We start from the raw sequence: 27,859 nt of genomic DNA on the forward strand, positions 1-27,859 counted from the left end.
CTATGGAAAATAGTATGGAGGTTCTTCAAAAAATTAAAATAGAACTATCATATGATCTAGCAATTCCACTTCTGGGTATATATCTAGGGGAAATGAAATCAATATCTGGAAGAAATATCTGCACTCCCTTATTCATTGCAGCATTATTCACAACAGCCAGGACATAAAACAAACAAAATATCCATCAGAGGAAGAATATATAAAGAAGACATGGTGTATACACATACACACATAGACACACACACACACAGAGGGAGAATATTATTCAGCCAGAAGAAAGAAGAAAATCCTGCCATTTGCAACAACATAGATACACTTTGAAGGCATTATGCCAAATGAGATATGTCAGGCAGAAAAGAACAAATCTTGTATGATATCACTTATATGTGAAATCTAAGAAAGTGAATCTTGCAAAATCAGTGAGTAGAATGGTGATTACAAGGAGCTGGGGGGATGGGGAAATAGGACAGATTTTATTTAAGGATACAAACATGCAAATAGTAGATAAATAAGTTCTGAAGATCTAAAACCTGGCATAGTGATTATAGGCAAGATTACTGTATTACAAACATCAAACTTGTGAGGAGACTAGATCTGAATTCCGTCATAAAAAAAGAAATTGTAGGGCGCCTGAGTGGTTCAGTCAGTTAAGCATCTGGCTTAAGCTCAAGTCATGACCCCAAGGTCCTGATCCAAGCATCAGGCTACTTGCTCAGCAGGGAGTCTGCTTCTCCCCACTGCTCGTGCTCTCTCACATGCACTCTCTTTCTCTCTCTCTGTCTCTCTCTCAAATAAATAAAAACTAAATATATATATATATATATATATATATATAATTTAAAAAATAATAACCTTTAATGGCACACACTCCTCTGGCAACATATAAATGTATCGATCAACATAATTACACCTTAAACTTATACAATGTCAATTATATATCAAATTTAAAAATTTTAATAGATACAAAAAAGGTTTTAAAGCAAACCTTTAACCTGAGTAAATTCTCATTATTGACCAACAATTCATCCTCAGAGATAAAGATGTCTCCCATAAGAATGTGAAGCTGGACCTGTGATTATGCTAGTTTATACACTGCTCTTTGCCATACTGTTGTGTAGAATGAGGTTTCACAGATGCATCCAATGAATTAGATAGTTGCATAGGTAACTGTTTCTTATTAATTAATAGATTGAATCAGAAAAATGTTCATCACGGTTCTTTAAAGATACTGTTCCCTGGGATCCCTGGGTGGCGCAGTGGTTTGGCGCCTGCCTTTGGCCCAGGGCGCGATCCTGGAGACCTGGGATCGAAACCCACATCAGGCTCCTGGTGCATGGAGCCTGCTTCTCCCTCTGCCTATGTCTCTGCCTCTCTCTCTCTCTCTGTGACTATCATAAATAAATAAAAAATTAACGAAAAAAAGATACTGTTCCCTAAGGGGCACCTGTGACTCAGTCGGTTAAGCATCTGACTCTTGATTTTGGCTTAGGTCATGATCTCGAGGTCGTGAGATTCTCTCCCCCACCTCTCCCCACTCTCTCTAAAGTTAATAATAAATCTTTGTAAACAAATACAGTTTCCTATGATATGAATTATATCTTACTACACATCTCCCTTAATACTCTCCAGTAAGTGGTCAACAGGAAAATATTTCCCAGTTTTCCTACTTTTGAGCCCATAAGACTCCAGGGTCTGTGGTTAAACTTCTATAGCCTGTATCTGTAAGAACCTGGTAGGACTTCTACAAACTTCATTCTTCTAGTTAATGAGCTTAAAGTCTGGCTTCAGACTACGACCTCAGGGAATACAACTTCCTTGCACTGCTGAGCTCCGCTAGGTCCACCAAACTCTCTGGTTCCCTTCAGCTAGATTATATCTACCTAGATTGTATCAGCTAGATTATAATGCTTCACTGATATTCTTTGCCCAGTATATAGACTCAGAAAGATACGTGAGGAGTAGCCTCTGTGATTTGGTCTGGCATGGTATGAGAGAATTCTCTCTTGTGTTCCTTTCAAAATTTGAATGTTTCCCACTGTATTTAGTGAGTGAGAGTAGCAGTTTTCCTTCGCTCATTGAGACTTGTAAATAAAAAACATGTACACTTTCTGAAATTAGGCTATAGAAATATTGGTTCTCCTGTGCCTAGTGATCACCTGACCAAAGATGACTTCTTATACCATGGTAAGACTAGAGCCAAAATTTTAGGATTGTTTGTTTCAACCTTGTGAAAAATGTAGACGGTATTTTGATAGGGATTGTATTGAATATGTACATTGCTTTGGATAGCATAGACTTTTTTTAAAAGAATTTATTTATTTATTTATTTATTTATTTATTTATTTATGGAGAAAGAAAGGGAGAGAGCACAAACAGGAGGGAGGGAGAAGCAGGCTCCCCGCTGAATAGGGAGCTCGATGCAGGGCTGGATCCCAGGACTTTGGTATTATGACCTGACCCAAAGGCAGATGCTTAACCAACTGAGCCACCCAGGCCTCCCAACCACAGACATTTTAGCAATATTTGTTCTTCCAATCCATGAGCATGGAAGTTTTTCCATTTCTTTGTGTCTTCCTCACTTTCTTTCTTAAGTGTTTTATAGTTTTCAGAGTACAGATCCTTCACTTCCTTGGTTAGGTTTATTCCTAGGTATAGTGGTTTTTGGTGCAGTTGTAAACAGGATTGATTCCTTTATTTCTCTTTCTTCTGACTTATTGTTAGCATATAGAAATGCAACTGACTTCTGTACGTTGATTTTATATCCTGCAACTTTGCTGAATTTCTGTATGAGTTCCAGCAATTTTGAGGTGGAGTCTTTTAGGTTTTTAACATAGAGTCTCATGTCCCCTGTGAAATGTGAAAGTCCAACTTCTTTGCTGATTTGGATGACTTTTATTTCTTTTCGTTGTCTGATTGCTGAGGCTAGGATTTCTAGTACTATGTTGAACAATAGTGGTAAGAGTGGGCATCCCTGTCATGTTCCCTGACCTTAGAGGAAAAGCTCTCAGTTTTTCCCCATTGAGGATGATATTAGCTGTGGGCTTTTCCTATATGGCTTTTATGATATTGAAGTATGTTCTCTCTATCCCTACACTGCAGAGAGTTTCTATCAGGAAAGGATGCTGTATTTTGTCAGGTGCTTTTCCTGCATCTATTGAGAGAATAATATAGTTCTCGTCCTTTCTTTTATTAATGTGGCCTATCGCATTGATTGATTTGTGGATGTTAACCACCCTTGCAGCCCAGGAATAAATCCTACTTGGCTGTGGTAAATAATCTTTTTAATGTACTGCTGGATCCTATTAGTATCTTGGTGATATTCATCAGGGATATTGGTCTGTAATTTTCCTTTTTGGTGGGGTCTGTCTGGTTTTGGGATCAAGGTAATGCTGGCCTCATAGGAAGAGTTTGGAAATTTTCCTTCCATTCTGTTTTTGGAACAGCTTCAGGAGAATAGGTATTAACCTGAAACTAATAATACACTATATGTTAATTAATTGTTTTTTTTTTAAGTCTCGAGCCAAAAGATAACTTTTGTGCCAGAAAAATTCAGACTTCTATGATTTCTCTAAAGGTTCCCTTCATTCCCATCTGGTGATTTCCAGTCTCTGTTTTCATCTAGCCTTCTGCCTAACTGTCTCTGGCAACTCCTCTTACACTGAATTCTCTCATCATCTTTTGTTTGTGCTACAGACTAATAACTTTGTAGATATTTCTCTCCTTTAGGGCTCTTATCCTTAACTGTTTTAGCATCTATTAAATAAATCTCTCTGTGCTCTCTAGTAATGAGTGCACCCTGGCTATAGAATCTGTGTTGGTTTGGGAAGCTGAAACCAAGAGCTAAGAGGTCCCCCGTCTAGGGAGGAGTGGGTAAAAGCACATCATAATAGATAGACTTTAGTGGTCTGAGATCCTCCTTCTTCTATTAGACCCTAAATGTGTGTGCTAAAAATAGTTTACTTTTCTAATAATATTAACCACTCCATCAGCTCTGGTCATCGCTATTAGTTGTTAAAGGGGAATAGGAAAAGCAGAATTCAGAGAAGATTTTAAGGAAAATAATGATGTATGTGAAGTTTGTCTTCCCATTTCAGGCCTCAGAACATCAAAGTCTTATTTTTCCAATAATAGTTATCCAGACCATCTCTGCCTTGTAGCACTGTACTTGCTTCTCATCCTATCTTTATTTATCTATCTATCCTGTCATTTATGTAGTTAATATTTTCTGTGTAATTTCACCAAGTACATAACTTTTGAGATTTTTTTTTCTTGGAATGTCTCCTTGGGAATGATAGAAGATCATTGTATCTAAATGGCATATTGATATTTCTTGCCTCTCAGAATCTGAGTAAATCTTAAATTTAGGTATATATTCATTTTAAGTAAAATGAATTCGCAGTAGTGTAAACTTCAGCCAAAAATCATAGGATGGGGCAGCCCTGGTGGCTCAGCGGTTTGGCGCCGCCTTCCACCCGGGGTGTGATCCTGGGGACCCAGGATCGACTCGCATGTTGGGCTCCATGCATGGAGCCTGCTTCTCCCTCTGCCTGTGTCTCTGCCTCTCTCTCTCTCTCTCTCTCTCTCTCTCTCTCTGCCTCTCATGAATAAGTAAATAAAAATATTTGAAAAATATCATAGGATGGAAGATGATAATTCTTTGTAATTATTTTTTAAATGACCCATAAAATGCAATCTCCTGCTCCACTTCTGTTTGAGATGATATCTGATGTAAACATATACGAGATACTAAGAGGTGACCTATCTGAGAAGTTTCAAATGGCTACAAAGGCAATGTGGTAAATAACACGTTTTATTAAGAGGATCCCCCTGGGCTCTATTACTTCCACTCTTTTCTAGGTAAGTGCCTAAACTTCTCTCTCTTTGACTTTTATAAATTTCAAAATAGGCATTCAGTTTCATGTGAATTGAAGCCACTGTGTTCCTTTTTACAAGGTAAGTGCAGAGAAATTGAAGTTAGTGCTTACCTTTCACTGCATGGTTGAAATGAAGCCCACCTGTCTTCAGGTGGTCACAATCAGAGTATCTATATTAGGAGTGGGGGAAGCAAATCATGGAATCTCACAAGTTGGGCTTCCACCTGCCTTCCTGATGGGTTGTGTGGACCCCCAGCATAGCACAGAGATTTTCAAGTATTGGATCTCTAACTCATAGTTGCTCCAAAAATCTTTTGGTTATGCTGGAGTTGGCTTAGGCTGAGTGCTGGAGATAAAAATGAGATTGTAGCCAGGTCTACAATGGGAGTAAATATGGAGAAACTAGAAAGTAAATATGAAATAAGTTGCCAAAATCAGTGATTCTAAATCTTGAGAAATTTTCTAGTTAAAGTAAATGTACTGAATTGAGTGTGAAGAACACAAAGAAACTGTTTATTTCCCTCTTTTAAGATCTTATTTATTAATTTGACAGAGAAAGAAGAGTACAAGCAGAGGGAATGGCAGGCAGAAGGAAAGGGAGAAACAGGTTCCCACTGGGCAGAGAGCCCATCACGGAGCTCAATCCCAGGACCTGGAGATCATGACCTGACCCAAAGGCAGACACTTAACCAACTGAGCCACCCAGGTGCCCCAAAACTGTTTATTTCAATGAGATTTTACAAACTCAGAGACAGGAAGAATTGACCTTTCCATCTGGTCATTCATCTTCACTGCAGAATCGGAATTAATTTGGGCCATCAAACTGGACTGCAAGTTACTCATCAGATAGAACAAAGAGGTAATTTGAATATGGGTTCTGATAAGGAATGGGAGTATAAGCACTTGTCTGAATAAGAAAAGAAAGAAAAACCAGGGTATTACCTGACCCTGCAGGAATAGAATCTGTTCTGATGAGTTCTCTGGGCAAGAACAATGTGACGTTGTAGTGAAATCCCCTAGATGAAAACTGAGAAACTCAGAGTCAATTCAGAATTCTGGGTTAGATGTCAAGATTACCATACCAGGAAAGAGGACTTATGAAGGAACAGCATCTGAGGTTTCAAGCTGAGTATGAAAAAAATTAACCAATGCAAGAATTCAGCTCTGAATGCCATTAACGTATGACTGGAAAAGCAAAACAAATATGTACATTCACACAACAGTTCAACAAACATTAAGGTTGTTTGGCCAATCTATTGCAAGTAGGAGGCCTTGCACAAAGTAGATCCATAATATTTCAAATAATTAGATAAATGAGAGAACTGATGAATTAATGGATAAATGATTGAGTGGAAACATAGATGGATAGATGACTGAATTGACCAACAGGATGGATAATAGAGTGCACACCTAAATGTCATGTTTTTAAACCACCCTCCCAACATGGACAAAAATGAGGTAGTAAGTTTGAGCTGCCCCCCAGGGGGAAGGAATCTTTAGGTACCAGTTATTACAAAAGAAAATAAGTCTTCTGCCTTCACAACCACTACAAAATGAGCCCCTCGACCCCACGTAGCCTTTTCTCTCTCCACCACTTCTCAGTCAGCCTCAAGTTTCATTTATTTCTAGTTAGAATTAAAGCTGGAGATATTCCTCTAACAAAGCACATATCTCATATTTGCTTCATTCATTCTTTCTACATTTAACAAATATCAAGGTCCCAATATTGCCTTTCATTCTGCTGTAGGATCAGGACTTAATATAGATGATTAAATACCAAATCTATTCTCCATAAACAAGCAACACACCTGAGAAAAAAGAAATACTTACACATACATCCTACTAAAACCCATAGAAACAAAGAAATAAAGTAAAAGCCAGAGTAAGATAGATATACAAGTGAAGGCCAAAAACAGTTAGAGGGTAAGGGGTAAAAGGGAACATGGAGTGAGGTAGATGTGCTTAAGCAAATAAATGTCAGCTAGTCAGAGTGTAAAAATCACAGATATGGAAGCTTTATACACCTGGGAGAGATGTAAAGCTTATCCACTAATCCTCTAGATACCAACAAGTTACCACATTTTCAGATTCAATTCCCTTATTCTAAAATTTGAAATAATGTAGCCCCCATAGTTTTGTTGAGATCTTCAAATAGATAAAAAGCTAAATGTTTGATAATACCTACATATGATTGGTATCAATTAAATACTGGGTGTCATTATTTTGTATAATCTGTGCAGGCATAGAAAGAAGTAATCAAGACAGAAGTCTGATGGAAGAAATAGAAATTACAGTGAGATGGAAAAAAAAATGGTAGCATTTAGGCCAAGATTTAAAGGAAAAAAATCCAAAAGTATCAGCTGAAGTCAATGTGGAGAATAGGAAAATAATTAGGGTACCAGAGCAAGTTTTGTCTGACCAACTGGTACCAGATTCTGCAGCACAGAGCCACCCAGAACCACATGGGGAATGTTTAAAATACTGATCACCAGGATCCAGAAAAGACCAAGTAAAACAAGTTCTCTGCAGGTAGAGAAATTACTTCAAATAGTGGTTAATCTTTAAATGCCAACCAGAGAAGTTTATCATTATTCAGGAGCATTGTAGAATTCACATTCTGGTCATAGGCTCATATAGAGTAGATGCAAATCCTATCTGTTCAGATTGAGGAACTAAATGAGTCTTCTAGATCTGAGTTTTGGAGGTGGGGGAAGGGTTAACCGTAAAAATACACATTAGCACTATTCTTTCTTAACCCCATTCCCCACCACATACATACTCACACACAAATACATTTCAAATTTTTCCCTTGAATCAAATAAACAAATATACTAGAGAGAGACACATGAAAACTAGAAGTATAATAAATATAAGTAATTATTATTAAGTATTATTATTATTAAGTAATATTGGTCTATTGTGAGCTTTTAAATGGAGAGTGAAAGACTGTGTAACTCAAGAAACCAGAGATGACTAGAATCACTTCTCCAAGAGGTATATTGGATATAATTTAACTGGTAGTGTTGCAAGATAAAATCAAAGCACAGTTCAAGGAGATGAAACCAATCAGTCATAAACTAAACTGAAAAATTATGTAAAGGTCACCAGAGCTTATTTGTGGGATAGTAGTCACAAGGGAAAAGAGCACAAATCGGCTGGTTCAGGAGCCAAGCAACTGGCAACCAAGTGAGGGAAGAATTCTGGAGAGGGAGGAAGAGTAGATTTTTTAAAAATCCATGCAAAAGGTGAACACACTGAAAAGAGATACATGCATACATAGAAGGAAGTAGTAATCCTAAGGTGGCACAAAAAGAAGGTGAATATTTCATGTGTCTTTTTGTCCTCATTCCAGTGGAACATCTTCTACCATGGTCTTAGGAAACCACAGCACCATCACAGAATTCATCTTCCTTGGACTGTCTGCTGACCCCCACATCCAGGTTCTGCTCTTTGTGCTTTTCCTAGCAATTTACCTCCTGACCATCATGGGGAACCTGATGATAATGATAGTGACTATGACCGATACCCATCTCCACACCCCCATGTACTTCTTCTTGAGCCACCTCTCCTTCCTGGATCTTTGTTTAACTTCAGTAATTGTGCCCAAGATGCTGGAGAATCTCGTATCTCACAAGAAATCAGTATCAGTAGAAGGCTGCCTCACTCAGGCATTTTTCGTGTTTTCCATCGCCGGAACTGAAGTTTTTGTGCTCTCTGCCATGGCCTATGACCGCTATACTGCCATCTGCTACCCCCTGCTCTATGGCCAGCTGATGAGTAAACAGTTGTGTGGGGGTCTGGTATGGGTCTCATGGGCACTGGGCTTTCTGGATGCTCTCATTAACACCCTCATGGCTTGGAATTTGGACTTCTGTGAGGTTCAGGTCATCCCTCACTTCAGCTGTGAACTGCCATCTCTATTTTCTCTATCTTGCTCTGACATCTCCACCAACTTTACAGTCCTGGTGTGCTCTGCCATCATTCATGCCTCTGGAACCTTGCTTCTGGTCTTCTTCTCATATACTCGCATTGTCTCCACCATCCTGAGCATCAGCTCCACCTCAGGCAGAAGTAAAGCCTTCTCCACCTGCTCCTCCCACCTCACTGCAGTGAGCTTTTTCTATGGATCTGCTTTTCTTCGCTATTTCATGCCAACCTCAGGCTCACCTCTGGAGCTGATTTTCTCCATACAGTACAGTGTGGTCACTCCTCTAATAAATCCCCTTATTTACAGCTTGAAGAACAAGGAAGTAAAAGCAGCTCTGAAAAGAATGCTGCAAAAAGGTTTAAAACAGCTCAGAGAGCAGAGAACAGGTAGAGGATGACTGGGAGATGGGGAAGAATCTTATCAGATGGTTGAAAAACAGATGTAGGGAAAATTTTCTTGGTTCATAACAGAATGACAAAATATCTTATAAGGGCTAGTTTCCTTTGGAATGCCTGGGAAGATCCAAGAGCTACTTGCTTATGTTGGCTCATATTTAATTTATTCAGAGACAAAACAATGGATTTATTCTCCCTTTTAATTATGAAACATTCCCATTGAGATTAGCACTAAGAAAATTGACAAGAAACTGAATTCTCGTTGGGTCTAATATTTAGAGGGGAAGCTTTGCTAGAAGTAAAAGCACCAAGAAGGCCATTGATAATAAAGACTCATAAATTCCAGACTCAGGAGCTGGAAGGGAGGTTGGGGATAAGCTTGGACTAGATAGGGACTTGTAGAAAAGATAGAAGGATCTAAAAATGGCTGGCAGAGCCAAAGGAAGATTCACAAACGCTTTCCATACTTTGTGCCTCTCCTGTTACCTTCACCTGGTGGCAACAGGGAGAGAATCCACTCTTTCTGGGGTAGCCATCAGCCCTAGTCTGTCATTGGGGCACCACTGTTGGGATGCTGAAGAGGTACTAAGGCCAGGGGGCAGTCATCAATGAGGATGCTGGGGCTGCTGAAGGGATACTGCCTTGCCTCCCCCAGAACCAGATTAGCTGCTTCTCTTAGTTTTCACCCACACTTTCCATTGGTTGACCCTAAGAAAAAGCCACCAGCCTGGGAATCTGGGAGATATCCTCTGTGGGCATCTAGTCCAGGTAATATAAAGCCAAGTACACTGGATAAGCATAGGACTGAGGGCCAACAGAAAACTGGTGTAACACATAATGGTAAACATGAGCCTCCTCAGGCAGGGAAAGGAAGGGAAGGGAAGGCAAGGCAAGGCAAGGTAGAGAAAGGGAAAGAAAAGAAAAAGAAAAGAAAATTAGACAAGAGAAGACCAGATGGTAGAAGGGAGAATGGGAGGAATGAGGAAATTTACAAAGAAGACTTCAGTAAGGGTCAGACAAGTAAGGGTACCACCCAGGAGGACACCCTTGGGAGAAAAGGAATTCGAAACCCAAGGCTATAGATGCACTGGCGCCCTCAGGTGGTGTGAGGAATTCACTGCGCCAATGTACACAGCAGTTGAAAGAGGGAAGGAATCCTCTAACTCTATGCTCAGGCAAAACATGGCCTGAAAATAGTCAACAGTTCTGTTTTCAAACTCTGGAATCCTAGGAAATTTCAAACTCAAGGGACTGTCTTGCTCTGGGGGATTTTTCTTCCCTGTTGGTAACCTTTCCATCTCACAGGATTTCTGTTCCCACCCAGGCACAGTACTTGACAGATATCCCCCAGAGTTAGAGGATGCTCCAAGTCTACCTAAGTCCTTTTTTCAAATGATTTGGCTTGAAAAAAAATTATCTATAATCTAGTGATACAATAATTGAAAAACCTGCATTTACCTAATTTCAAAATGCCATACATGATAGACCTATTTCGGGCCTTTCCTACAATTTTGCCATATTGGTATGTCTATTTTCCTATTTTATCTTCCTTGATAATCCAAGGAGTTTTCAGTTTTACTTTTCAATTTACCTTTCTCCATTAATGGTGTAATTTGGGGGAGTATGGATACGTTATACTTTATTGATATGCATGAGAAGGTAGATTTTCCCAAGCCGCTCCCCTTCCTCGGGGGGTCTGGGATGAAAATTGGAGGTCAGGAGATTCTCAGTGTGTTGGGGGATTAAGCCAGGGCAGGGACTCCCCAGCAGCTGAGAGCCTCTCTCTTCCTCTTATTCTCGCTGGGGCTGGTGGTCCAGGAGGCTCTTACTGCTTGGAAGCCATGTGGACAATGAGGTCAACCACCTGGTTGCTGTAGCTGAATTCATTGTCATACCAGGAAATGAGCTTGACAAAGTGGTCATTGAGGGCAATGCCAGGCCCAGCGTCGAAGGTGGAAGAGTGGGTGTCACTGTTGAAGTCGCAGGAGACAACCTGGTCCTCAGTATAGCCCAGGATGCCCTTGAGGGGGCCCTCTGATGCCTGCTTCAGCACCTTCTTGATGTGGTCATATATGGCAGCTTTCTCCACGTGGCAGGTCAGATCCACAACTGACACATTGGAGGTGGGGACACAGAAAGTCATACCAGTGAGATTCCTGTTCAGCTCAGGGATGACCTTGCCCACAGCCTTGGCAGCACCAGTGGAAGCAGGGATGATGTTCTGAGCAGCCCCCCTGGGCCATCATGCCACAGCTTTCCAGGGGGGCCGTCCATGGTCTTCTGGGTGGCAGTGATGGCATGGACGGTGGTCATGAGGCCTTCCACAATGCCAAAGTTGTCATGGATGACTTTGGCCAGAGGAGCCAAGCAGGTGGTGGTGCAGGAGGCATTGCTGACAATCTTGAGGGAGTTGTCATTCTTCTCGTGGTTCATGCCCATCACAAACATGGGGGCATCAGTGGAAGGAGCAGAGATGATGACCCTCTTGGCCCCGCCCTTCAAGTGAGCCCCAGCCTCCTCCATGGGGTGAAGACCCCAGTGGACTTCACAACCTACTCAGCACTAGCATCACCCCATTTGATGTTGGCAGGTTCTCACTCCTGGAAGATGGAGATGGACTTCCCATTGATGACAAGTTTCCCATTCTCAGTCTTGACCATGCCATGGAATTTGCCATGGGTAGAATCATACTAGAACATGTACACCATGTAGTTGAGGTCGATGAAGGGGTCATTGATGGCAACAATATTCACTTTGCCAGAGTTAAAAGCAGCCCTGGTGACCAGGCGCCCAGTATGGACAAATCCGTCCACTCTGACCTTCACCATCGTGTCTCGGGGACATGGCGGGCACTGCACCAGAAGATGCGGCTGTCTGTCGAATGGGGAGGAGCAGAGAGCAATGGTGTAATTTTTTTTAATCTTTAATAAATATTCAACCCTTAATATATGATTCATCATTTATACATTTTGAAGATTCTTGTTTTATTTTTATTATTTCTCTTTTCCATTCACTTTTATACTGCAAGGATTTATGAAACAAGTTAGCACGTGCTTAGTTTTGTTCCCATTTCTCACCGTAAGAAAAATATGAAATAGATATGGCAAAACATTTTTAGTGTTTCTAATATTAACCTATTTTTTTGTCATGCAATATTTCCAAAAATATTTGAAGCCAGGTTTTCCTCCTTTCTTTCTTGTTATATGCCTTAAAAATTCATATTGCAGAATTTAATTAATCATAATCCTTTAAAGATGTGGTATATGTATACAATGGAATATTACTCAGCCATTAGAAATGACAAATACCCACCATTTGCTTCGACGTGGATGGAACTGGAGGGTATTATGCTGAGTGAAATATGCTCCAAGTCAATTGGAGAAGGACAAACATTATATGGTCTCATTCATTTAGGGAATATAAAAATTAGTGAAAGGGAATAAAGGGAAAGGATAGAAAATGAGTGAAAATATCAGTGAGGGTGACAAAACATGAGAGACACCTAACTCTGGGAAATGAACAAGGGGTAGTGGAAGGGGAGGTGGGCGGGGGGTTGGGGTGACTGGGTGATGGGCCCTGAGGGGGACACTTGGCAGGATGAGCACTGGGTGTTAAGCTATATGTTGGCAAATTGAATTCCAATAAAAAAAAATCATAATCCTTTGCAACGTGTGATAATTAGTCCATACATGTACATCTTGTTTTTTTAGTTTACTTTTTGTTGCATATTTGTTTGCCTTTTTTTTTAATGATAACATAAACCTTCCATGGTCTCACAGCTTAACCTAACAACTAAAATGTTACTAATAACATGCATTTATGAACAGGCTTCTCTCCTTCCTAAACAGTATCATTGCCAAATATTTCACATGTCTTTTTTTAATTCCACAAAATAGACACCAATTTCATTATATTAGTGTAATTTCAGTTTGCCTACATTTAACCACTGATGTCTCAATGATTTCTTCTTGCAACTTAAATACCTTCTTCCTCTAGTATACTCTGTGCTAAGTAGATACAGATGACTCTCAGAATGGAATATTCCACTCACAACAGAATTTCTCACAGAGATCTTTCATATTCCCCTTCAGATATCAATGCATTATAAACAATCTACTGGCATTATAAGGAAACTTCCTTCAAAAATACAGGATGCACACAAGGGTCAGGCCTCCACTTCCTGTAATGTTCATAAAAACTATACTCATGTTCTTATCTTAAAGAGGCTCAAAGCATACCTCACATACCTACACAATCCCCACTCAGTAAGTAGACTCCATTCTCTCCCATTGTTGGGTGATTCACCTTGATAACCCAGGACCAACCCTAAAAACAGAGAAGTTCCCACATATCTGTACCTCCAAGATCAGTGGAGGGTGAGGAAAGAGAATGAGAATGTAAGGAAAGATAAAGTCATTAGAAACAAGTGGAAATCAATATTTACTGAGCTTTTACTATTAGCCAGGTATGATATATGGAATTTTTTACATTTCATGTCTACATGATAATTACTCCTCTACAATTTTGACAAATAATTCCATTTTCTTGCAATCTGTCAATTCTTTAAAAGTATTTAACACTATCATTTCTCCAATTACAAAACAATCCACTTTTATTTTAGAAAATATGAAAAATTTTGAAAAGGATAAAAAGCCAGTATCACCCATAATCCCAAAAGTGTTGTCCGTGGCTCTTTCTTCAGCATCCAAGAAGGTAAAAATAAAAATATTCTCCTCTTTGGATGCATATAGAAATATTTACAGATATGTGAATATAGACAGCTAGGTATGCACATTATTTCTTTACTCTATCAGCTGAGAAGACCTAAAAGTAACAACATCCCAGTAACAAGGAGCACACTAAGTACTCAGAGCTTGATTTCTAACACCATTCTCCAACAAGAAAGAACCAAGGCCACATGGAGAATTGAATGATTCTAAGGCTGAAACAAAGAAGATACAATATGAACCTGAAGCATCTCATAGCAACAGAAAGTACTAAAAAAAAAACCCACCCCAAAATGATATGGGTATGTTAAAGGGACACCGGAGCCAAATGAAAGAGCCCCCAGTGACTAAGGATGGACCGATTTGAGCAACAAAATAAGTAGCATAGTATTAGATCATAACCAAAGTATAAAATAATATACTTATATAAATAAATAATTTAATAATTAAATAAATGGAAGAGAGTTGACAATCTCCCTTTCAGAAGAATTCCCAAATAACTTGTATAGAAACTGCACTCTCAATGAAGTAGAGTATAACTAGCCACTCCTTAAAGGTGAGCTGCACGTAATGATTCCCTTCTAAAGAATACAGTATGAAAACGGGGGAAAAGTTGAGAAACCTGACAAATGCTACCTGTGACAGATGACCAAGATTAATGTCAGCAGTGGTTAACTCATGTTGATAGTATACACTCCTGATATGATGTGATGAGAATGACACTTCACCGTGTGGGCCTCATCACCAAAACCCACAGCCCTAATCATGAGAAAAACATCAAATAAAACCAAGTTGAGGGGCATTGTACAAAATATCTGACTTAGAACTGCCAATGTCATGAAAAAAACAAAGGCTGAGAACTGTCACAATCCAGGGAGCCTAAGGATACATGAATTAAATGTAATGTGCTGTCCTGGATAGAATCTTGGAATAGAAATTGGATGTTAGGTAACAACTAAGGAAATATGGATACGTTATGAACTTTAGTGATAATTTTTCAATATGGTTCATTAATTGTGATAAATGTACCACACTAATGTGAAATGTTAATAATAATGGAGACTAGGCAGGGGTATATGGGAATGTTCTGCACTATTTTTGCACCTTTTATGTAAATCTAAAACTATTCTAAAATTAAATTTTTATTTTAAAAAAATCTTCTCCTTCCCATCTCCAATCTCATCATCCATGGTAATCAATGTGACTGGCATGGATCAGTTCATTGATGACAAATACCACATAGTCTGAGGCATTCTGAATATTTCTCCAGGCTACTCTGGTGGATGGCGAGATATTATTACTCTAAAGCTTGGGAGGATGTTTCAAATCCTTTAAAATATTTAGAGTAAGGCATCTATTTAAAAAATAATTCTTTTCCAAAATGGACTACTACCAAAAACATAAGTTTGATATGGCAGATTTAGAGCAAAGAAGATTGCCCTCCATAATGTGGGTGGGCCATGTCCAATCAGTTGAAGGACTGACTAGAACGAAAGGCTGACCTCCCACAAACAGGAGGGAATTCTTCCAGTGGACTTCATCTAAGCTTCATCTGCAATATTAGCTCTACCTGGTTCACCAGCTGACTGCTCACACATGCACACACTCTCTTTCAAATAAATAAATAAAATATCTTTAAAAATCTGATGGTGGAAATCATTTCACAAAGCATACATATGTCAGATCACCACATCATACATTTTAAACATATAAAATTTTATATTTTAATTGTAACTCAACATCAAGAAGGAAGGAAGAGAGTGAGGCAGAGAGGGAGGAAAGTAAAGAAAAAACACCAGATACTCAGGAGTTCTCACCCAAGAGTTTCCAGTAAGATTTCTAAGTCAAGTTCTGAAGTCAACATCTGAGATAATCTACAATTCTTACAAACTGCAACTTCCCTAATTAACTCATGTAGTTCAGGATCTAACTCCAGGGAATAAAGGCTATTTCTCCATCTTTCTCTTGATCTCCCAGTTTCAACCAGCCAATAAACTAACTGCAGGAACTATAATTGCTTTTCTGAGAGGTTAGAACTGAGCTTTACTCTCTTGAACATCATATTTAGTCACAGAGAATGTTCAATTAAGAGAAACTAAGTAACTAGTCCTAAAACCACCCGAAATCTCTCACCAAACTGCACTTACTGAGGATTGGAACATCTTTTCACTGTGGCCAATTGAGACATGGAAGACCAACACTTCAGAACAATCTAAATCTAGGACATTCTGTCTTCCTGCCCTCCTTGTGACTCCCAACTGGAAAAATAAAAGTTGCTGTTTTTCCTAAAGTTACTTCATTGAAGTATTACTTCTTAGGACCTCAGATAAGGTCGAGTAGGAAAACAGCTACAAAATGTCTTCTGTATCAGAAAATATAGGAGCATGGTAATATTTCCTATGATTTTTCTTAAAGTTTTTTCCAAATGTTTTCCAGTTGCTTTATAGTTTTATTAACATCTCTCACTGGACCTTCTCTCTCTGGATCTCTGAGACACTTCTTTTCACTTTCTCACCTCAACTTCCACACAACAGAGAGACCTTGCCTCTCAGTGCTCCCTAAGCTGTGTCTGCATTTCTCAGTTTATTCAGTTTTGTCCTCCAGTTCTCTTATTGGGTAATAAGGCGGTCAGTGAATAATGCTAATCATTAGGGAAGGGGAGTCCTTGAATATTGGCAGAAAATATTGATGCCCTAAGGTACACTCTCCTTTATCAGGTCCTCAGACATATACGTGCAGAGAATTCATTTTTCTGCTATTATTACCCATTCCCACTCTGATCCCTGCTGAAGAATTAATGTAAAGAACAATAGGAGACTTATTTATAACAATTCATTCTGGTCACCAGGCCCCTTCTATAAGTACTGAAGTATTTTAGCTTTCTCTTCTCCTAACCTCACTTATCAATTATTTAATTAAGGACCTCAACATCCTCTGAGTTGAACTATACCAGGACAAGTATCAGACACTTATTGAAATAAGTCTCATATTTTGATTATTAGTCCTTAACTACTTGTCACCTTGGAAAACGCTGGTGGTCTCATTAGACCTAACGACTTGATGACTGTTTCAATGTGCAACCCTTATCAAAATTGTCTAATTTTACTTTAGACACAGACTCACTCTGGCATAAACAATCTCCAATGTTGAAATTTCAGTAGAAGGGAAGATGGTGATTATTTATGATGCTACTTAATTTCAACTTTATATTCTAAAGTTGTTAAGATGGTCTTTGAAAAAAATGTGGAAAGCTGAGTTTGCTTTTCTTCTGTGTGCAATTCAAGGAAAATTGGTGAACAGTCTTGGGAGAATCCCTCAAGCTGCCCTTCCTGCCTCTACTTTCTCAGGAACTACTCCATGACTCCCTATATTCACACCATTTTTAAGTCTGGAACCACTCAAACTTCGGCCTGAATTGAATTCACTGTGTTCCTTCTTGGAGGTAAGTGAGAAGATTTTGTATTAACATTTTATCATTTCCTAAATATGAAGATAAAGACATTGTCCTACTTTGAAAGAACGTATCATTTGTCAGAAGATCTATGCTTTGAGCCTGGAGTGAGATGGAACATAGCATCACATGATATAGCTGTCTCCCTGATAGACTGTGGTGTGGTGCTTCCATTCCAGGATAAAAGTTTTCAGGCTTTGGATCCATGATAAGCAGCTTCTCTAATATCTTCTGAAGATGCTAGAGTATTTTCATGCTAATTAGTTCTTATAACCAGGTTAATAGAGAGTAAGCATAGAAGAACTGGACCGATTTCTCTCATTTGGATTAATTAAATGAGAAATTAATTAAATTCCAAATTCTTAAAAATGTTCATAGTCTTGACAAGAATGAATGTTGTTCACAGTGTTATTTTGTTAGTATAAAATCCAAAGAAATTGGGGCACCAAGGTGGCTCAGTTGGTTAAGCATCTGCCTTCAGCTCAGGTCATGATCTCAGGGTCCTGGGATCAAGCCCCACTCAGCAGAGAGCCTGCTTCTCCCTCTCCTTCTTGCTGCTACCCCTGCTTGTGCTCACTCTCATTCTCAAATAAATAAATAAAATCTTTTTTAAAAATCCAGAGAAGTTGTTTACTTTCAAAAGTATTTTATGGACTAGCTGAGGGATAATAAATATCAGCCTTCTATCCAATACAACCCCTAAAATGAGTAGGATAAGGCAGTTTAGAATGAGTACCTTGACACCTGATATGGCTGCATTCTGTACCTCAGTGAAGAAACAGAAAAATACTGACACACAGTAAGAGGACATCTCTGAGAAACTTTTGTGACAGTATATTAGCATGTGGTTGGTTTTTATTTATTTTTAAGCTAAACATTAAAACATATTACAAGTTAACAGCTCATACAACTCAGATTTAGTATTGTTCTTTGATTATCATAAAGCATATTAGGTTCCTGGTTTTTAAAAGACTTAAACTACAATTTATAAAATTTATTGTCATTTTTGCTGAATAGGATTAACTTAGATAAGAGATTTTTAAAAAGCAATGTATCAAAAATATTTTAAGAGTTTTATGCACTCAAAGATAAAACTGACTTTTGCAGGTAGTCCTTCTTCACTGCTGAGTCTTCATTAGTTTGAGCCAACCCACTGGACTACAGATTACACACTGGACAGAACTCATAGGTAATTCAGACACATATTCTAAATAAAGGCTTAAAGTTTAGCAGTATGTATTTGATAAGCTTAGTAGCAGGAGTAGAATAGGGTAGAGAGGAAGTTCAAGGACTGGGAAATTTACCTTCTGAGCAATATTATACCTTTTATTGCAAGTCCTATGAGAGACATCAAGATTACATTTGTGTGGTAGACACAAAAGGTGGAGATCTCAGGAAAGATTCGGAGTTCAAGGGGCAGATTAGAACACTCTGATAGATAGGAAAGCACTCATGAGGATCCCAGGAAAGGCTGAATCTGACTGTATAACCACAGGTTGCTTTTGATGAGGAGGAAACAGGTTAGGAGGAGTGGTCACACCTAGAAATGCTCAGGTAGGTGCATTCACGCAAGAGTCAACAAAAAAACAATAGAGAATTGTCTTCAGCTGTATGTACAACACACTTACCTTAGTGAACAGAGACTCAAAAATGTTTATTCAGTAACATTATGGATGGATGGATGAGTGGGTGGATAGATGGATATTGAACACTTAAGCAAAGTGTGAAGTGATCTCTCTTAAGCAAAGATCTATAGGTATTAGTGATTTTAGAAGGAATAAGCCCTCCACAGCAAAATGGAGATATGTAGTCCACTTCTTCCCTTTCTCTTCCAATTCCAGGCCTCCTTGATGCTTTGCCCTTGACTACAACTTGAAGTTGACCTTCTAGACCTGGAGATAATCTCCAAGAGTTTTTACTACATGATCTGTTCAGTTTTCTTAATTTTTGTATTTACTTACTTAACAATGATTTATTTAAGATCCATTAAATATTGATGGGCGGTGTGAATAAGAAAATAATTCCTGCCCTCCATGAAACTGCACTGTCATTGTAGACACAAGAAGTGATACTCACACATATCGCTAGGTGATAAAGCAAACTAGTAATACCAAAAATGGCAAAACTTACAGTGTGTTGATGAATTGTTACATGGAAAAGGGAAGCAGGCAAGGTTTTGGGATCTTAGATTAGAGATTAATTAGAATCTTGAATTAGATTACTTAGCTTTATTTTCATCATCTGAAAAAATGTGGTTCATGATGATTATCCCAGAAATTTACGTGAGGACAAAGAAGGGCGTGATCAAAGGACTCATAGAATAGGTGGTAAATAAGGTGGGAATTCCAAGGTTTATTAGATGTAGATCAATTAATAGGTACACAAAATATATCAGCCTGAATCAAATCAGAGAAAACAGGAGTGACGGAGAACAAACAAAGCAATGCTATCTGGCCTCAGCAGTGGGACATCTAGAGAATCCTGGGTGATTAATGCTTTGAAATCCAAACTAGGGAGTTTGGCTTTTCTCTAAGCAGGTCATATAGTAGATAAGCTCTTGTTCTACATCCAAATGCAACAGATTTATTTCCTTGCTCTTTAAAAAAAAAAAAAACTGATCAGTGTAGAGATCTAGACAAGTTCTAGGATCACTGGGTTTAAATGTTTTCACCTGTAAAATGAGTTCAGTCTCTTATCTCACCATCCCCTGTACAAACACACACACACACACACACACACACACACACAGTGGAAAACATGCGAGGAATTTATTTGTACAAGGCAAACTTCTCTATTAGCCCAGTTCCCAGTAGGGCTGATCCAGAGCTCAGAGACAGCACAGCAGAGAGCCAGGGAGGAGAAGGGACTCCATGGAACCATTAAAGGGGCTATGAAAATGGAGACCAGACCAGGCAGGAAGGAATATATAGGGAAAGACATAAGGAATAAATAGTAAAGAGTGATGCCTTCTGGAAACTATTATGGAAAGAAGAGATTTATATCTTCTTCCTAATTTTTCTCTAAAGAACAGTGACCGTAAATGGCCTCAGCGAATCACAGCAGAATCACGGAGTTCATCCTTCTTGGGCTGTCTGCTGACCCCTATGTCCAGGCTCTACTCTTTGTTCTGTTCCTGATGATTTACCTTCTGACTCTACTGGGGAATCTTCTGATAATACTTGTGATCCATACAGATGCTAACCTCCACATGCCCATGTACTTCTTTCTGGGCCATCTCTCCTTCCAAGACCTCTTCTACTCTACAGTCACTGTGCCCAAGCTGCTGGAGAACCTCCTGTCTCAGAGGAAAACCATCTCAGTGGAGGGCTGCCTGGCTCAGGTGTTCTTTGTGTTTGCCACTACAGGGATTGAAGCCTGCCTGCTTTCGGTGATGGCCTATGACCGCTATGCTGCCATCTGCCACCCTCTGCTTTATGGCCAGGTGATGAGTAAACAGCTATGTGAGAGGTTGGTGTGGGGCTCTTGGGTCGTGGCCTTTCTGGATGCACTCATGAACATCCTCCTGGCTTTGAATATGGACTTCTGTGAGGCTCAAACCATCCACCACTACTCCTGTGAGCTGCCTTCCCTCTTCCCTCTCTCCTGCTCTGATGTCTCCACCAACTCTGCAATGCTACTCTGCTCTGCCCTCCTGCATGCCATTGGGACATGCCTCCTGATCTTCTTCTCTTATGTGCGCATTGTCTCTACCATCCTGAGCATCAGCTCCACCACAGGCAGAAGCAAGGCCTTCTCCACCTGCTCCTCCCACCTCACTGCAGTGATCCTGTTCTATGGCTCAGCCCTTCTTCGCTATCTCATGCCAACCTCAGGGTCACCTCTAGAGTTGATCCTCTCCATACAATACAGTGTAATCACTCCCTTGGTGAATCCACTCATCTACAGCTGGAAGAACAAGGAGGTGAAAGCAGCTCTGAGAAGAATGATGATAAAATACTTACGATGTCTCAGCACAGAAGAGATATAACATGAAAGAAACAGAACTGCAGCAAGAAATCTCATGATTGACATTAAATTCCTGATTTCCTGTTTTGTCACATGTTGTAATGCATATTGCTGATGCTCCCTTTTTAAAAATTATCAAGGAAAGTGCTAGAAGCTATTTTGCTTGCATGGCTCAGAATCAATCCTATTCAGACATAGAGCACATAAGTCGGAAAATCTTCTCAGCTTCATAGATTTAGTTAATAATGTGTCAATTCAAGGTCCACATTTTTAAAAAAAGCATTCAAATTAGAGTGGATCCTAAAATATTTTATGTTCTGAATGTTTAATTTGAATTACTGTGTCTGGGGAAAGATTTTATAGAAATAAAAGATCCTGGGTCTCTGAGAAATGGATAACAAAGACTTGGGCTTTACAGGGTGAAGGAAAGGGTCATGGGTAGTGGTAAGATCTCTGGCAATAGGCAGAAATAGAAAGTGTGGTCAACAGAGGGAAGTCACAATTTACCAGGCATATTAGTTCTCTGTTGCTTTCTGTTATTGCCATAATCAGTTATCAAAAATTCAACAAATTAAAGTAACATCTAGTTATTACCTTATAGGTCTCTAGGTCATAAATTTGAGCAGACTCCCTGGGTTCTCTGTTTAGGGTCTCACAACACTGAAATCAAGGTTCTGGCTGGGTTGGGCCCTTCTCCACAGGCTCTAGAGATTCAGATTATTGGCAGAATTCGGTTTCTTGAAACTAGGTCTGAGATCCCCATTTCCTTGCTGGCTGTCAACTGAGGACTATTCTCTCCTTATTAGGGCCCCTTCACTTCTCACCTGGCCCTCTCCATTTTCAAAACAGTGCATCACCTACTTCTCACATTCCAAATCCCTCTCATGTCCCCTTCTGCTAACATCTGGAGAAAACTCTCTGCTCCGAAAGGGGTGTGATTAGATTAGGCCCACCAGCATAATCTCATATTTTAAAGCCAATTGATTTGGGACTGTAATTATATCTACAAAATCCCTTCATAGCAGTCTCTAGATTCATGTTTGAAGAACCATGGATCAGAAATCTCGAAAGGCCATCTTTAGAATTCTGCCTTTCAACCAAGTAAACATATAACACTCCTCCTACAGGAACAGAGTACAGCGGGCAGTAAAGCTAGAATGAGTAGGAGAGGGGAGGAGCAGTGTGGAAAGGGAGAGGACTCGGTACCAGCAAATAGTGATACAGGGAGACGGGGAAGAAATCAGTCTGGAGAGGAAGATCACTGAGAAGCTGTCAAATACAGAACATCTGTTTGTCCCAGAATATGGATGGATGCAGGGAATTCGCTGCATCCATCCCTGGGATTGATAATGAAGAAAGACTTTTGCTCTGGATTTAAATGAAACCAAAATACACAAATATGTTCTTACAAAAGGCCCATGATGACCTCCTTCCACTTTGGAGGACTGTAAGCCCTGTGGTCCTTCTTCTCTGTCTGTATGCCTCCCTCTTCTTATGTCCCGTTGTTCACTTGGTGCCCTCAAATGCCCTTCTGCAGAACTCCACTGATTTTCCACTTAAAGGACATTTGTCTAAGCCATTTTTGCCAATTATCAATTCTTCCTACAAAACGTTCTCTTTGGATCTATAATTGTCAAATGTTAGGTTTTCATATAAAGTGAACATGTTTCAGCCCATTTAAACATTCTGTTTCATTTTAGACCTATTTTCCTGTTTAGCTTCTTGCTTGAGTATTAGAAATAGTCACTTTTGACTGCACTATTATCCAAAATAACAATATTTTATAACAACCTCAGCAGAGGTAACATAGAACTAAGAAACTTTAGGTGTTCGTGACTATCTCTTGTCTTGCAGTTCACAAAAGCACAGCAAGAGTTAATATGTTAAAATTTTGAAGAGTACACACTTGCATGAAATACCTCATTAAAATGTACAGCTAGTGATTTAACCAATTTATAAGTTTCTCTTTGTTATCATTGATAGGGAAGAAGCATCTTGGACATGAGATTGTTAAGCTGTCTCTGAGAAATGTCAGAACTTACTAGGTTGGCAACAGAGGGGCAGAAGGAAGTATAGAGGGAGAGTTGTATGAGGATGTTTTCATACTTACATTTTAATAACTGTTAACGTATATTAGTCTCTTTGTGCTATAGGAATACATTAAGTGACTCAATGGAAACATACCTCCTTGCTAATTGAATATTATAGATTGGATGATGAATTCTTTTAGAAGCATTATATGTGTGTACTCTGTTACTTTATGTCTCAGTTTTATTTTTTTTTAATTTTTTTATTTATTTATGATAGTCACACAGAGAGAGAGAGAGAGAGGCAGAGACACAGGCAGAGGGAGAGCAGGCTCCATGCACCGGGAGCCCGACGTGGGACTCGATCCAGGGTCTCCAGGATCACGCCCTGGGCCAAAGGCAGGCGATAAACCGCTGCACCACCCAGGGATCCCTATGTCTCAGTTTTAATTGAACATTAAGGGAATGCAGTATTTTAATTGTAATTCTGCCAATATCTTTATCTAGAAGCCTGTTGCCATTTTTGTCTTTTATATTTTTGTCGCCAAGAAAGGCAGGATTACATTTTTTTTTTCAGATGGAGTTGGTGTAGTGTATTCTTGGCTATCAAAATACTCATAGTTTGGGGACTTTGACATGATAAATATTCATGGTGTGTAAAAGCATGATACACAACTGTATGATCTTACATTAAAATGCTTACTTGTATAGATAGACACACACACAGGACCTAGAAGTCAAACTGTAAACTGCTTGTGATTATGGATGACTTTGTTCTTTGCTTCTTGTGTTTTTCAGTTTCCTTTTATGCACATATTAACTTTTTAAAAAATAAATTTTTTTAAAAACCTAAAAAAAAGGAAATACCTCATTACCTCATGCATACAATGTAAAGAAAGTGTTTTTTATTACCTCTTTCTAATCAGCATACTCAAAAGCATTTTCTCTAACCTACCATGCCACACTCCTCCAGGATACCATATTTGTTTTTATTCAATAACTTTAATGTGCTTTGGTATGTATTATGTATAATGTATGCTTGATATCTGTGTAATATATATACATGTATTTTTTTGTTTTCCCCTTTTTTATGTATTTTTTATTGGAGTTCTATTTGCCAACATATACTATAACACCCAGTGCTCATCCCACCAACTATCACCTGCAGTGTCCATCACCCAGTCACCCATTTCCCCGCACCCCTCCCCTTCCACTACTCCTTGTTCATTTCCCAGAGTTAGGGAGTCTCTCATGTTTTGTTACCCTCACTGATATTTTCACTCATTTTCTCTCCTTTCCCCTATAATCCCTTTCACTATTTTTTATATTCCCCATATGAGTGAAACCATATAATGATTGTCCTTCTCTGATTGACTTACTTCACTTAGCATAATACCCTCCAGTACCATCCACGTTGAAGCAAATGGTGGGTATTCCTCATTTCTAATAGCTGAGTAATATTCCATTGTATATATATGCCACATCTTCTTTATCCATTCATCTTTCGATGGACACTGAGGCTCCTTCCACAGTTTGGCTATTGTGAACATTGCTGCTAGAAACATCGGGGTGCAGGGGTGCCGGCATTACACTACATCAGTATCTTTGGGATAAATCCTCAGCACTGCAATTGCTGAGTCATAGGGCAGATCTATTTTTAACTCTTTGAGGAACCTCCACACAGTTTTCCAGAGTGGCTGCACCAGTTCACATTCCCACCAACAGTGCAAGAGGGTTCCCCTCCTCCACATCCTCTCCAACATTTGTTGTTTCCTATCTTGTTAATTTTAGCCATTCTGACTGGTATGAGGTGGTATCTCATTGTGGTTTTGATTTGTATTTCCCTGATGGCCAGTGATGTGGAGCATTTTCTCATGTGCTTGTTGGCCATGTCTATGCCTTCCTCTGTGAAATTCCTGTTCATGTCCTTTGCCAATTTCATGATTGGATTTTTTTGTTTCTTTGCTGTTGAGTTTAATAAGTTTTTTCTAGATCTTGGATACTAGCCCTTTCTCTGATATGTCATTGGCAAATATCTTCTCCCATTCTGTAGGTTGTCTTTTAGTTTTGTTGACTGTTTCTTTGGCTGTGCAGAAGCTTTTTATCTTGATGAAGTCCCAATAATTCATTTTTCTCTTGTTGCCCTTGCCTTCTTAGATGCATCTTGCAAGAAGTTTCTGTGGCCAAATTCAAAAAGGTGTTCCCAAAATCCTCTAGGATTTTTAGGTATTCTTCTCTTACATGAAAATCTTGCATCCATTTTGAGTTTATCTTTGTGTATGGTGTAAGAGAATGGTCTAGTTTCATTCTTCTGCATGTGAATGTCCAATTTTCCCAGCACCATTTATTGAAGAGACTGTCTTTTTTCCAGTGGATCGTCTTTCCTGCTTTCTCGAATATTAGTTCACCATAAAGTTGAGGGTCCACTTCTGGATTCTCTATTCTGTTCCATTGATCTATGTGTCTGCTTTTGTGCCAGTATCACACTGTCTTGATGACCACAGCTTTGTAGTACAACCTGAAATCTGGCATTGTGATGCCCACAGCTATGGTTTTCTTTTATAATATTCCCCTGGCTATTCGGGGTCTTTTCTGATTCCACACAAATCTTAAGATGATTTGTTCCAACTCTCTGAAGAAAGTCCATGGTATTTTGATAGGGATTGCATTAAACGGGTAAATTGCCCTGGGTAACATTGACATTTTCACAATATTAATTCTTCCAATCCATGAGCATGGCATATTTTTCCATCTCTTTGTGTCTTCCTCAATTTCTTTCAGAAGTGTTCTGTAGTTTTTAGGGTATAGATCCTTTACCTCTTTGGTTAGGTTTATTCCTAGGTATCTTATGCTTTTGGGTGCAATTGTAAATGGGCATTGACTCCTTAATTTCTCTTTCTTCAGTCTCATTGTTAGTGTATAGAAATGCCACTGACTTCTGTGCATTGATTTTGTGTCCTGCCACCCTGCCGAACTGCTGTATGAGTTCTAGCAATCTTGGCGTGGAGTCTTTTGGGTTTTCTATGTATAGTATCATGTCATCTGCGAAGAGGGAGAGTTTGACTTCTTCTTTGCCAATTTGAATGCCTTTTATTTCTTTTTGTTGCCTGATTGCTGAGGCTAGGATTTCTAGTACTATGTTGAATAGCAAGCACTAGGTGTTATACCATATGCTGGCAAATCAAACTGCAAGTAAAAAGATATACAAAAAAAAAAAAGAAAATGAAGGCCAGAAGAAACAGTTAAACTTGAATGGGATATTTTCCCAGGTTTATTGAGATATAATAGACATACAACATTGTGTAAGTTTAAAGTGTATGACATATTGATTTGATACACTTATATACTGCAGTTTGTTTACCACCATAACTTAGCTGACACCTCATAACGAGAACATGTTGACCAAAGGGTACAAACCTAAGCATTTTTATGGAAAGACAGGAAAGTCATGGAAATATATAATAAAACAAAGGTGAGATACATATGGTAAATGGAAATGGGGAGATGGGGGCTGGTAATTAGCAAGGCCTATTCAGATTCCTCTCTGTGTCCCTTCATCTTTGGAAATAAGGTTGCCCCTTTCCTCCAAGTATAGGGAAGTCACCTCTCACATGAGGGTTTTATGATTTGCTTCAGAGGGAGGTCAGAAAGTGCTTCCCTACACCGGCCATTTCTCAAATTCCTTAGCATGAAATATTCAATATTCCAAGGGGCTCTATTTTGAGAGAGTGACCTCATCCTAGGCTAAAACCTCAACACAGAAGTTCCATACGACCATACTGAACAGAATCATCAGAGGCCCTCACAAATTTCAACTTATCTAGTTAATGAGTCTCAAACTGGGCTTCAAGCTATGACTTCAGGGAATAAAGAACATTGGCTCCTTCATCTTCTAAGTTGCCATGTTCAGTCAGCCAATTACTGACTGCTTAATCTATATATACCCAGTTCTCAAGAGTTTTATGTAAGAATCACTCAATTCCCAGACTCTTTTATGACAGTATTTAGAATCAGAGAGGAAATTAAATAAAGAGGTGCCTGTGTAGCTGGGCCTATGACCATTGGAAGGAAGTTCCTTACACGTAGTCTTACCATGTAATGAGTAGGAGAGAAAGGCAGGACCAAGCTAGAGCTCAGAAAATGCTTGTCTTGAAGCTTCTACCTTTAAGAGTATCTAGGTCTGGGGTAATCAGTTTTCTGTTGTTACTATGACTTCCAATTAGATAGATAGATAGATAGATAGATAGATAGATAGATAGATATAAATAGATAAATGGATTGGTTGCTTTTCCTTTAACTAGGCTACAGAAGTATTGATTCCTATGGGCATCGAGACCATACCAGTCCAGATGAGATCCCACCATGAAAAGACCAAAGCGACAGGAAATCTTCTGAATCAGAAAAAGCCTGGAACTTGGTAATGTCTGCTATGATTGCTCTGAAGTTCTTGTCTCTTTTTTCCTGGCCCCTACCTCTCTCTCTCTCCTGATC

At 39.1% G+C, this 27,859-nt stretch overlaps 2 protein-coding genes and 1 pseudogene across 2 annotated transcripts; 2 read left to right on the forward strand and 1 right to left on the reverse strand.

Moving 5' to 3' along the window:
* The first annotated feature begins 8,242 nt into the window (after positions 1 to 8,242).
* Positions 8,243 to 9,199, forward strand: OR8S9 (olfactory receptor family 8 subfamily S member 9). The gene is given in 1 exon segment (NM_001388760.1): positions 8,243 to 9,199. A coding segment is annotated over 1 exon segment (957 nt).
* Positions 9,200 to 11,022: 1,823 nt separating this feature from the next.
* On the reverse strand, positions 11,023 to 12,025 carry LOC486572 (annotated as a pseudogene).
* Positions 12,026 to 20,415: 8,390 nt separating this feature from the next.
* Positions 20,416 to 21,363, forward strand: OR8S15 (olfactory receptor family 8 subfamily S member 15). Its single transcript, NM_001388759.1, has one exon. It carries the CDS (start codon positions 20,416 to 20,418, stop codon positions 21,361 to 21,363), a length of 948 nt encoding a protein of 315 aa, NP_001375688.1.
* Positions 21,364 to 27,859: the final 6,496 nt, after the last annotated feature.

This window comes from Canis lupus, chromosome 27 (assembly GCF_011100685.1).
Source record: "Canis lupus familiaris isolate Mischka breed German Shepherd chromosome 27, alternate assembly UU_Cfam_GSD_1.0, whole genome shotgun sequence".
NCBI classification, from domain to species: Eukaryota; Metazoa; Chordata; class Mammalia; order Carnivora; family Canidae; genus Canis; species Canis lupus.